At 35.5% G+C, this 12388-nt stretch overlaps 1 protein-coding gene across 2 annotated transcripts; it reads right to left on the bottom strand.

The window, feature by feature from the left end:
• Nucleotides 1–1703: 1703 nt before the first annotated feature.
• LOC110106276 (ras-related protein RABA5a) lies at nt 1704–9193 on the bottom strand. Of its 2 annotated transcripts, none has more exons than XM_020836109.2 (3): nt 9049–9193; nt 2422–2815; nt 1704–2219 (listed from the first exon to the last, which is right to left on the bottom strand). In XM_020836109.2, the coding sequence occupies exons 2-3, from the start codon at nt 2762–2764 to the stop codon at nt 1882–1884; spliced, it is 681 nt and encodes a 226-aa protein (XP_020691768.1). In that variant the 5' UTR covers nt 2765–2815; nt 9049–9193; the 3' UTR covers nt 1704–1881. The 2 variants fall into 2 exon arrangements, with proteins under 2 accessions (XP_020691768.1, XP_028553716.1); XM_028697883.1 differs by lacking the exon at nt 9049–9193 and adding an exon at nt 2943–3027.
• Nucleotides 9194–12388: the final 3195 nt, after the last annotated feature.

Raw genomic sequence — 12388 nt, forward strand, 5'->3', positions numbered from 1 at the left:
ATTAATATCGCAATCTCTATTGACACATGATATGATCATCTTTGTCGTCATATTCAGATTGAACATTATAAGTTTATCTTTGATTATATATCTAATGAGCCACAGTTGAGTTTGTCGGTGGTCGATTTTACATCCAAGATTATGGTCAATTTAAAGCTCATTATCTCAAACTTACCAGAATTAGCCAACTTTTCAACTTGCAATCTCTATGACCATATATCCAAAGAGAAATGAGTGTCCCATGCTTATGTACCTAATTTTTCATCTTAAATTGAAAGTTTTGTACACACACACACACACACACACACACACACACTTCAACTCTTTACAACAACAACAACATCAAGCCTTTATCCCACTACGTGGGGTCGGCTACATGAATCCTTTTTCTCCATTGTGTCCTATTAAAGGTCAAATTCTCACTTAAATCTAATAAAGAAAGGTCATTACTAAGATTTTCTAACCAAGTCTTTTTAGGTCTACCCCTACCTTTCTTAACAAGAACTCTCCATAGCACTTCTCTTGGAACTTTATCATATGCTTTTTTCTAAATCAATAAATATCATATGTAGATCCTTCTTATTTTCTCTATATTTACCCATCAAATCTCTTAATAAATGTATGGCTTCTATAGTCGACCTACCCGGCATGAATCCAAATTGATGCTACTAGTGAGAGTTATCAAAAAAATTATGCAACATGCAATTCAATAGGGGATAAACTCCACCATGATGCTAGTGAGAGTTATCTATGTGTTCTCCTTTACTTGAATTGTTGATTTTAACCCTATGAGATATCAAGAAATAAAGTATTTTATTTGTTTGCAAGTTTTTAGTTAATCAAAAACTTAGGATGACATTTTTAATAGATAATTTACTATTAAAAAATCAATGGAAACACTATCACTCGCACCCTGTGAATACATTGTTTCTCCTATTTATGCATGTGAAACATTCATACAATCACAAACACCAACAATAGACGGTGAACTTGTTGATCTTTCATGAACATAATTTGCATACATAGTCATAGTTAAAATCTTCCAAGGAGTACTAGTCAAACATTTGGAAGCTCAATGTTGAATGGATAAGAATATCTCATCCATGAAAAACTCAAGATCATAATTCGTAAGTAGCCCATTAGGAGAAATTGATTATGCTTCACTAAGGAAGGCTTTGTTTGGACAACTTTCTTACCGATCTCTAAAGCAGCTTTTTAGTATAAAAATTTGTAGTTAAAAAAAAATTATACTAAAAAGCTAGTTTAGAAAACAAGAATAAAGTTGTCTCAAACGAAGCCTAAAATGATATATCACGAATAATTTTAATTTAAACTGTTTCTAATCAACCTCCGCACTTTGTATATAAAATTAATGTAATCTTTAAAGGAAACACTTTTCCATATCATCAATTATTTGCTCTATTTATCTGCCAAATGTCCAACCAACTTGTATGTCTTCTTTTCATTTATCTCTATACTAGATAAGAATGTCTTATATTTGATTAAACTATTGAAAATACTTGGTCAGTATATAGCTTCACCATTTTTCAAGCTTGTTTTCCCCACAAGAAATAAGCTGGAACAAGCTTATTAAATTGTTGCCCATACTATCTTCTTGAGTGCTATATAATACATCAACCCTTGAATCCATAATGTAGATGAAAAAAACAAAATTGAGATTAATAAATATGCTATGATGATCATAATATGTATGTAACCATAATTTTTTTTTGGATGTTTTGTACAAAAAAAATCAACATAATGTTTGCATCTAGATGTTTCCTTCATAATAAAGAACACACAATCCATTTACAAAATGCTGGTAGAAACAAGTTAAATGAATGAAATAAAGCATGAATGCAAAATGTTATGAAGATTGTCTCAACCGAACGAACAGCACCTGAAGCCTGAAATTCCTGCAGCTTCATTGTCATTATCTTCTTTTAGTATGACAGCTCTTCCACTTCCAAGTGAACTCCCATCTTTAGTAATCATCTCTTGGGAGTGAAACATCTTTCTACTTAATATGTCATATATTTCTTTGACGATGGTTTGGAAAGCAGCAGTGACATTGGAGTTGTCGAGGGCAGAGGTTTCCATGAAGAAGAGGCCGTGTGCTTCGGCGAGAGCCTTGCCATCTTCAGTGCTCACTTCCCTTGCATCTTTCAGATCAGTCTTGTTACCCACCAGGATGGTCACAACGTTCATGTCAGAGTAAGCTGAGTGGTTATTAGGTTAGGGTAGTTAGCATTTTCTAAACAAATAAATAAAAGCTCATGCTGTTAAGGGTTCATTTTGAGACGGCCATGACTGTCAGCAAAATTAGTTGTGATTTTGTGAAAAAAAATAGAATTTTTTATTTGGTTTGTTTCGCTTTCTTTGTGGATGGGTGATGCTGTAATTGAAAAAAATGGTTCTTACTGTGCAGTTCGTTAAGCCATCTGCCGATGCTATCAAAAGTCTGGCTCCTGCTTATGTCATAAACCACCAGAGCTCCAACAGCACCACGGTAATATGCTGATGTCACTGCTTTGAAACGTTCCTGACCAGCCGTATCCCAAATCTGAGCTTTCACCTGCTTCCCATCAATTTGCATCTTCTGAGTTTGGAACTCAACGCCTATTGTAGACTTGGAGTTTGTGTAGAACTCATCCCGAGCAAATCTTGCAAGCAAATTTGACTTGCCAACAGCAGAATCACCAATTAGAACTATCTTAAAAAGATACCCATGGCTCTGCTCGTCTTCTTCCGAATAGAACGCCATCCTTTAATGCCCTCCTTGATCCTTCTTCGTTGAAAATTACATATATTGACGCTAAATTTAAAAAAAAAAAGTTAATAAAGCATGCCTCAATTTGTTAGGAGTATTGCACAAAATCAAAAGTACCTAACAAAGACTATTCTGTAGAGGAAATTGATAGAAAGCCTAAAAGTTCAACCACCTGTTCAAGCGTCAGAGTCATGCTAGAACTGGGATGATGTTGAGTTGAATTCGAGAAAGTTGGCCTAAACTTGAAATCGAATTTTCAATTTTGATTAGAGCCAACAATGTTCTATATTGAGTAAAATTAACTAATTTATTAAATAAATTTTTATCACTAACTGAGATTATTATTAATATAATAGGATATACATTATGTCAAGTCAATTTTTAGTGGAATCAAACATTTTTCAAGAGAGCCATCTTCGAGTTGGAGTCACCAATTTCAATTTTGATTCAATTTAAATTTGAACGATTGTCGGCCTAGTTTTGAATTTCAGACATAATAACCAACCATAGCTAGAACTTCAAAAACTTAACTAAGCATCATACAAATTCCAAAAAACATGGAAATTGGAAAGCAAAACTGTTAGACCGGTCCACACGGGACCAGCTCAGGGGGAAAACAGGCGGAAGAATCAGCATCTTGCATATGCCGATCGGACAGCAGAATCCAAGGAAGCTTTTTGGGAAAGATTTTTTAGATTTGGGAGGGAAATTTAAATATAGAGATTGTTCAGAGATTTCATTTTGAATTATATGCATTAAATAGTTTTTTTTTCCTAGGGTTAGGACATCTTGAATTTGGCTAAAATTTGAGATCTCTTAGGATTTTAGGCTCTAGCGGCATCTAGAGATTTGGGAGAGAAAGATCCTCCTCTCGAATAGCAGATCAATTGTATATATTTTCTTCCATTAGTTTGTGTTCTTGTAATAAAATTCCTATTTTTATCTGATTTTCCATTAGATTTGTGGAGATTTCTCTCTGTTTTTGTCAGGATCGTAGGTTTCACTTGAGATTTTCAAGTGTTTCCTTTCAAATTGGTATTAGAGAAATTTCCTGGGCTGATAGAGTTGACGAAAGAGATCTGAGAGTAAGGAAACTGAATATGCCTATTTTTGAGGGAGAAGATGCACATGGATGAATCTACAGGGTGGAAAGGTACTTTACTTTCAACAGGTTGATGAAGGAGGAGAGACTGACAGCAAATGACCTATGTTTAGAAGGGAAGACTTTGACTTGATACCAGTGGAGAGACATGCGACAACCCATACGGAGTTGGGGGAGTTCAAAGATTGTTTGGCAAAATATTTTTGAACTGGTAGGAGATGAGACTTCTACGAGCAATTCTTCGCCTTGACATATGATGGTTCAATGATGAAATATCGGGAGAAATCTTATGAAGGGACTGACACTAGAGATCCGCGCAGTAGTTAGAGTGATGAGGCCTTATAACTTGGGAGAGGCCATGGAGCTAGTTTAGTCGGTGGATGATCAGAGACACCTGGAGAGGGATGGAAGGCAACAGCTCAGGAGACTCGTACAGGATGACCACCACCTTATTGGCATCCAAGGAGCCAACACTAGATATTCTTAGAGGGCTTTAAAGGAAAAGACTGCAGGAGAAAAAAACTTGGGGGCAACATCAAGAAGCTCACAGAAATGGAATTACATGAAAAGAGGGTGAACGGATCTGTTTCAGATGTGACGCGAAGTATACTCCAGGGCACAGGTGTAAGGAACGAACTCTTCAGATTCTTACCATTTGTGATGACGAGGAAATGGAGGAAGGTGTTGTATTTCCATCTTGTGGATAAGGTGGATCTTTGGGAGGGGATTATTGTTAAACCGGTCCAGCCAATCTACACAGGTTCGGCTCAGGCAAAAAACAGGCGGAAGAATCTACCTCTTGCATATGCCGATCAGACTGCAAAATCCAAGGGAGCTTTCTGGGACAGATTTTTTAGGGATTTAGGAGGGAATTTTGAATGTAGGGACTGTTTGGAGATTTCCTTTCGAATTGTATGCATTAAATAGTTTGATTTCCTAGGGTTAGGGCATCTTGAATTTGGCTGAAATTTGAGATTTCTTAGGTTTTTGGGCTCTAGCGGCGTCTAGAGATTTTGGAGAGAAAGATCCACCTCTCGAATAGAAGATCATTTGAATCTTGCTATTTTCTTCCATTAGTTTGTGTTCTTGCAAGAAAATTCTAGTTTTTATCTGATTTTCCATTGGATTTGTGGAGATTCTCGTTGTTTTTGTTAAGATCGTAGGTTTCACTTGATATCTTCAAGTGTTTCCTATCAAATCCATATCCCTAGAATGCCTTAATGATATTCTCAATATAGAATGTAAGCATGAGCACAACCACAAGCAAATTATTTGAGAATATATGTTGCATGTCCATATATACCCATATAGGTAGCTTGCAGGTACCAAATAATAGGTTTAACCTCGAAGAGCTTGGTCAACAAGCACACTAGCCCAAAACGAGTCTCATCTCGAGGATCATTTATTGAAATTAGGTAAGGAACAAACATGTATTCGCCCCAATGAAACTTGCATTATAGGAGCTCGCCCCTAGAGAATTCGATCAAGGTTGCACATATTCCGAGCAAATTCAATAAAAGAACTCACTTCAGTAACCCTTCACTCGAAAAGACAAATGTCTTATGAGGATTTAACTCTTTCAACGGTTCTCTCAGTCAAAGATATTTGTCTTACATGAATATTCTCGTCCAAGTTACAAGAGGTATGCACCTACAGAGCCCACTACCTCGGCTTCATCAACTATGTTCATCACCAGCTCATAGCCACATGCCTAAAAGACCCTTCACTCAAAACAAAAGACTCGCCACTCACCCGGGGGAGTCCACTTTAGGATTCACCCAAGGCATTTTCCCTGAGAACTTGCCTAGCGTACTCGCTAGCGACATCTTGAGAAACATCAAAGGAAGATGGCTACATGTGCACTCCCATCCTAGTTATCTATTTCAGTTTGTAGTTGTTAAATCATGTAAAATTTCTTTATTTTTTTAAGTGTATCATTTTTGTAATCCTCTTGATCCTATAAATAGGAGGTTAAGAGGTATATGTTTGACTTCAAGCCATTTTTATTATTCAAAGAGATTATTTATTTTCTCATTTACTCTCTATACTGATTTCATTTTCCCGCTCTCTTGCTCTAGCTACCCAAACTTGTTAGTAGGGTCAAGCGTCACCAATAGATAAATTTAGAAATAACACATACACACATAGTTTCACAGGAATCATCCATCTCAGTTGCAAAATACGAAATTTGAGGTATGTCAAAGCCTATCAAGATTAAATTCCACAAGTTCCTATATTTGCATGATCAACAGGCATAAAGCTATGAGGACACCTAAAAGGACTTCAATTCTTACTCCTCAAGAATTCCATCCAATATAAGAAACAAAAGGTTTAATCAGTAAAACCTCTTTTAATCATTTAATTGCAACCTTAACAGAAGTACAAACATCATTTCTTATGTCCTTAATTAGTACATCTCCAAAAGGTTTAAACAATAAAACTTCAATTTAATTGCCCTATCTCTTAAAAAACCTCAATAATGAATCTCAAGATTTTATTTTTTTAAGGCTAGTTCTGATACCCATTTTTTTAGGAGGTGAGATTACAAGTTGGACCTAATACACTAGTCGCTGGACACTTATTCAACTCAAATGCTTCAGTTGAATGGTACGAGCAGGGCAAACCACTAGTATATCTATGCAAACAAATTAACACATTTTCAATAATTTGATGAGAAATTAAAGCCATTATTCTCGCATGCTTTAGCATGAATACCACATAGGTGAAAGCTCACCACATTATCATGATTCCATCTCAAGTCAAAAAACTTCCAAGAAAATAAGCTGAGTGCTATATTCCAAAAAGGGAAAAACATCAAAGAGTTCGTTTAGTCATGTCTTCCACAATGAGTTGTTGAGAGTCACTTAATTGCTCCTTTATGGATAGCAAAACCATGGGAGCTATGTATCAGTCTCTTCAACATAACTAAATCTTGACTATGTTTACTACCCTTATTAGGCCCAATGCAATAATTATGCCTTCAAAAAAAGTGGTCAAATTTATTTCAACTCAAAAAATTTAAGTTGATACTGAAAGTCAATCACTAATATACCTAAACCACAATAGTTTTTTAATTATAAAATATGGGGCTAAATCAAAAGCTCCCACATGCCATAATAATTTCTTACTTAGGAGTGTTTCACATAAGAACATTGATAAATAAAAACTCTCTTTGATATTTTCATATATTATTTGCATAATGCACCATAATAATTAGAGGGTCCATAATAACTATTTGCCTCATTCTCTACTCTATTAACGACAATCTAAAAAATGCATGCACATTGAAGAATGGGTTCCCACCCTTATGCTCAAAAGGTGCACACACACATGTGCTTCGTATCTAAATCATGAAGCATCACTATTGAATCTTAGTGTCTTAAGACACTTATCACATTCCTATAGATGTGAATTTGAACATGTAGCAAGTTCTAATCATAAAGTACAAGTTAAAATAAGAAGCATATAAGAACATTATTAATAAAAAAGGTATACCCAATGCACAATTCCTGTAAATGTGGGGTTTGGGAATGTGTAACAACTCGATCAATATCCTTATTAAATTCATCAATATGTCTACATGTAAAATCTAATTCAGACAGTTTGACCACCATATATGCTTAGATTTGGAACATGCTCCTAGAGAGATTGGTCTAGCATTAAATTGCATATCAACTCGACCTTGAGGAATATTAACATATTTCACTTATTTTGTTGGTCAGCTAGGAGACCGCCCAACCATCCATGGATGCACCACCTAGATCTTATCATCCATCGCATTCGCATACTAATCAGATCATCCAAAAATTGTTGACATGATTGGATATTGTTGACACTATGAATATTTAATCATTTCAATCTAATTTATTCCTTGGATTTTAGAAGATCTAGCTTTTCATTGTGGTCTCACAGAAATCGGAGTCATTTCACTAGCCACTCTTGAGATGACACATGGCAACTTTATGTAGCAACATCTCTATCATTAATCTCCATTGCTCTCATTAATCATAATTACCCAACAATCAGACGAGCGTCTAATGCTCACCACCTATCAATTGATCAACCACTATGCTTATCTACTCTAAGGTTGACTGCCCATGACTCTTGTTTCATTAGTCAGCACAAAACTACCTTAACTCAAAACAAGAGAACCACACAAGCTTAAAACTTCAAAGGGATATTTCATCATCCTTCTCTCATTACAGCAGTTTTCTACATATCATTAAGAAGTGTAACGGATATGTTTATAAGAATATCTCCTTTGTCTGCCACAATGATCAAGAATCTATCAGCCATGGTTATTTTCTTCATGCTAGAACAAGTGGTATATAAAATAAAATTATGAGAGGAGTTGGTTAAATGATCTATAACTCCTGAATCAATAAACCACAAGTTAGAAATTAGCATCTCTTAGATTTTAAAGGCATAAACAGAGCAGGTAATACTTGAGAATGCTACAGTATAAGTATCAAATGTAGATATTTTTTTAGATGCTCATAGCAAACCTTGTTGTCTTTTTTCCCCTTGTAAATGGCTCAATTTTTTTATTACCATCAAGAACCTATGAACAATTCGTGCCCACTTTAGGTTTTTTTCCCATTAAATCGATATATTAAAACAGCTTATATCATTAGAACAACTTGCATTCTCCGTCGTCGCTATGATTTCCAGAAGCTTCATCAGTCATAAACTCTTACGCTCCTGTCTCACCCATCCCGTGGCATTCACCTCGGTGATTTTGGTCATAAATCTTATACCAAATAAATATTTTAATACTCAAACAAATAGTCGAACTATTTGCTACAATTTAATTGAATTAAACGGTTGTCATGCCGAATCATTTTCAAGATTTAGCCCCTCAGGCTTTTTCAAATTCAGATGATAAATTTATTAAACCCTGCTTGAATTAAATAGCATTTGTATCCAAACAGCCGTAAAAAGTTAATTACATCATCTTTTCTGATAGAGACAAATCAACTACTTCTCCCGGTGGAAACGACTAAATTGTTGAACATCGGTGTCGAAATATTGGTAATCGCAAAGATCAAATCAAAACCATCTCAAATATCATACAAATATTGAATCATTAAAGCTTGAAAAAATCATCCCACCCGTAAAACTTCAACTCGGGATCGAAAAAAGGAAGATAAAAAGAGAAGAGAAACAGGCTAATTACCCCATCTAAAAATGGCTGACAGAAATGCAAGAACGTCTCGTAATTGCAATCATTCTCCAATTCCTTTCCGTTCTGTCAAGATCTATAAGATACCGGTCGGCAAGGCGGAGAGAGACAGAGAAGCGGAGAAAAAGCGTGGGTTTGGTTAATTCTTAACCTACACAACTAACTGCAAATGCCACTTAATTACTATGTTAATTGAATTAGTGGGAACGCACGCGTATTTAATAATATTTAGATATTAAACGGCGGATTTACATACATATATTTATATATCTAATATTAAGATATTTATCTTAATTAATATATTATTTAAAGTATAAATTCCATCAAAATATAAATAGGCATATTTTATTTTAAATATGATGGAATGTTTGTGCACATATTCATCTTCTGTGTTGACATACACGTCTACATACACCCATCAACTGATGCCATTGTATGCCACTGATAATCAAATATTAGACATCGCTTGATGTCATCCACCTCTCAATGTCGATCGTTGAATGATACAATCAGACACCTCTTGATGATGGACATGAATGTTTATGCCATCAATATTGGTTAAATAGTGCGTGCTATTACAAACCTTCACCAATTTCATGTTGTCAACCTTTGCACAACTTCACATTGTTGGCGTTGATATTCAAATGTTGATGTATGATAATGGAGCTTGGGCGCCGTTAATGAAATATTGGTGATTAGAGGCACTTGTCGTCAATGTCGGTCTTTGGGAAAAGCTCTAAGAGTTATTCAAATTCCCAAGCTATCTCTAAGTTTAGGTTCAAGCTCCTCCATTCTATATAGAATTAGAGTCTATTTATAATTTTTCAGAGGGACACTTCGGTTATTTTGGCCAAGTTCAAAAGAATTTAATCGAATGACTATTATTAATTCCTTTGATCATAGACCGTCTGTTTCACATTTAAGTGTCATGATGACCTTATAATAGAGTGATCTTAGGCTTGTTGGATTTTTCTTGACATGAGACCCGATTTGACTTTTAAATATGTAATATTTAGTGATCATCTTATTCTTTAATTAATATCATGAAATTTATAACTATACATTACGTGCTTGATTTGGGCCCATTGATGTTAGATATGATCATGCTGTTGTTGATGGATTCATTTTATTGAGTTGTTATGTTCGTTTATAAGTTTGTTAAAATCGGAGTTCGAATTGCTCTAAAAATTTGTTTGGAAGTTTCCAATTCAAATATTGCATCGAGTTTAGTGTTTGATCAAACAAATTTTTTTATGATGTATCCTTTGCCTTTTATTTTGGGACTTCAATTTTATGAAAGGAAAAATGTATATTAAATCTTTGACAAATTTTATGACACAAAATTATAATTTTTTAAAAAAATTATAAGATAAGATCATTTTCTTGACATCACAGTGGCCTTCCCTTGAGTCTGTGAATTAAGTAATAAATTCTCTTATATCCTGAAGTTTACGTATTAATTAGAGCAAAAACTATTAAAAAACATATTTTGAACTCTCTAATTTGCTTGAAATTTAACATAGAGAATCTGTTGGGTTATATAAGTGCTAAAATTTAATTTAGAACGCTAATAAATAATTCAGGGTGATGTAACATCAAGACAAAGGTGAAGGTCAAAGTCACAAATCAAAGCTCTACATGAATACTTGGATCGTTTATCATGCACAACTCTTCGTATAAGATCATAAACATCAAGAGAGAATAAAAAAGAAGCATAATGTAAGGAATAATGAATGGGAGGAAATTTGGCAACACTATTAAGGCTTTGTTTGGAACATCTTTCTTATTGTTTTTTACAGTAATTTTCTACTACAAAAATTTTTAATAAAAAAAAATTGTAATAAAAAATTGCTTTAAGAACAATAATTCTACCATTTATTGCCTTACAATGTTATGTTTCTTTTATGAGGAAGAAGAATGATTTTTTTGTTCTTGGGTGAGAGAGAGAGAGAGAGAGAGAGGTTACACATGAAAAATCTTACCTTTATTTAATGTGGGCTACTAAAGGGGGCTCAATTACATCTTCCTAAACATACTATATATAGGAATTTGGACACTAGTGTGATGTGTCTCGCATAACATCGTAAGTAAAATCAGAATAATACATTATAATCTCCATCTTGGTCCGATTTTACTATTAAAGAACCACCCGTTTATAAGAACTCACACTATGTGCAATTCGACTAGCTCCATACACTAACTCCATTTGCAAACCCGCCAAACCGAGCCCAATCCCACTCATGAACGGCCTTTAATGTGCGTTCCAATCCACGGCTCCAGCTCGCGCTCCGACCCCCACGTGCCTGGCATCCATCATTGTTCCTCCCGTGATATGCATGCCCTTGCCTTGTGCATCGCTTGCTCCCCGCGCGGAACTGCCTTGCCTTGCTCTAGCACCGAGCATCATCCATCTCGTCAGTACGTCTTCCTCGGATACTTGTGCGGGCTCCAGCCTGCGACTTTGCACTATCCACTCGTCCAATTCTGAGTTAGGTGTTCGCTTATTGTGTAATCTACTCTGAGGCTTTTGATCCTGCTACCACGACTCCAATCCGTGTGAACACCCACTTCCCATCAACCACTCATCCAAGTCTGATCTTGAGGCTCCCACTTCAAAAGATCTAAACCAAGATTTAATCATAGGCAAATCTCGTCTTCTAACATGTCACGTGCCCGATCTTGACTCTCCAACCTGCTCCAGCGCACAAGATCTTGAACAGCACCTCCCGTGCCCGTGTCTAGCTTCTCCAACAACAACAACAAATAACCTACTGTTCTTCTTCCACTTCACGGGTCAGCTTTCAACTGTTGCCTTAAGAAGCAGCCCCCTCATCGGTCGTAAGAAACTGTTTCTTGGCTCCAGTTTTCCATATGCCACGTTGCGTCCGTTACCTCTGGTCTACTCCGCCTCACTCAATCGAAGTCATGCAAACCGTGAACACCGTCCGCTCCTCCTGCTTTATGTGTTTAAAACAAGATTTCAACTCAGAAAAAAAACTAAGGTATTTAAAAATATTTGGCATTGAGTCATCTTCATGTTGTTCTGAGAAAATGTGGACAGGAGCAGTGATTTTTTGGACTCCATTTCCATGGATTGTGTCTTTGTAGTTGCCTAAGCAATCTAGAATCAGTTTTAAATATTAAGAGAGAGATAGAGAGAGAGAGAGGCCCAGAGTCAAAGTTGATATGAAGATTGGAGTTTTCATCAATATTATTTAGATTTGCGGCTCAACTTGCTCGATTATATTTGAATAAAAAAAAATAGATTTGACTTTTTTTAAAAGTATTTTGAATTTTGAGAATGATTGTGGAGGTGATGTTGTGATCCAAATTG

This window comes from Dendrobium catenatum, unplaced genomic scaffold (genome assembly GCF_001605985.2).
Source record: "Dendrobium catenatum unplaced genomic scaffold, ASM160598v2 fragScaff_scaffold_1021, whole genome shotgun sequence".
NCBI lineage: Eukaryota > Viridiplantae > Streptophyta > Magnoliopsida > Asparagales > Orchidaceae > Dendrobium > Dendrobium catenatum.

Excerpts from the sequence above, each read along its gene's own strand:
- LOC110106276 (XM_020836109.2), bottom strand. The coding sequence starts at position 2,764 with ATGGCGTTCTATTCGGAAGAAGACGAGCAGAGCCATGGGTATCTTTTT. Across the intron at positions 2,220-2,421 it reads ATGGCTTAACGAACTGCACA|CTTACTCTGACATGAACGTT; the intron begins GTAAGAACCATT and ends ATAACCACTCAG.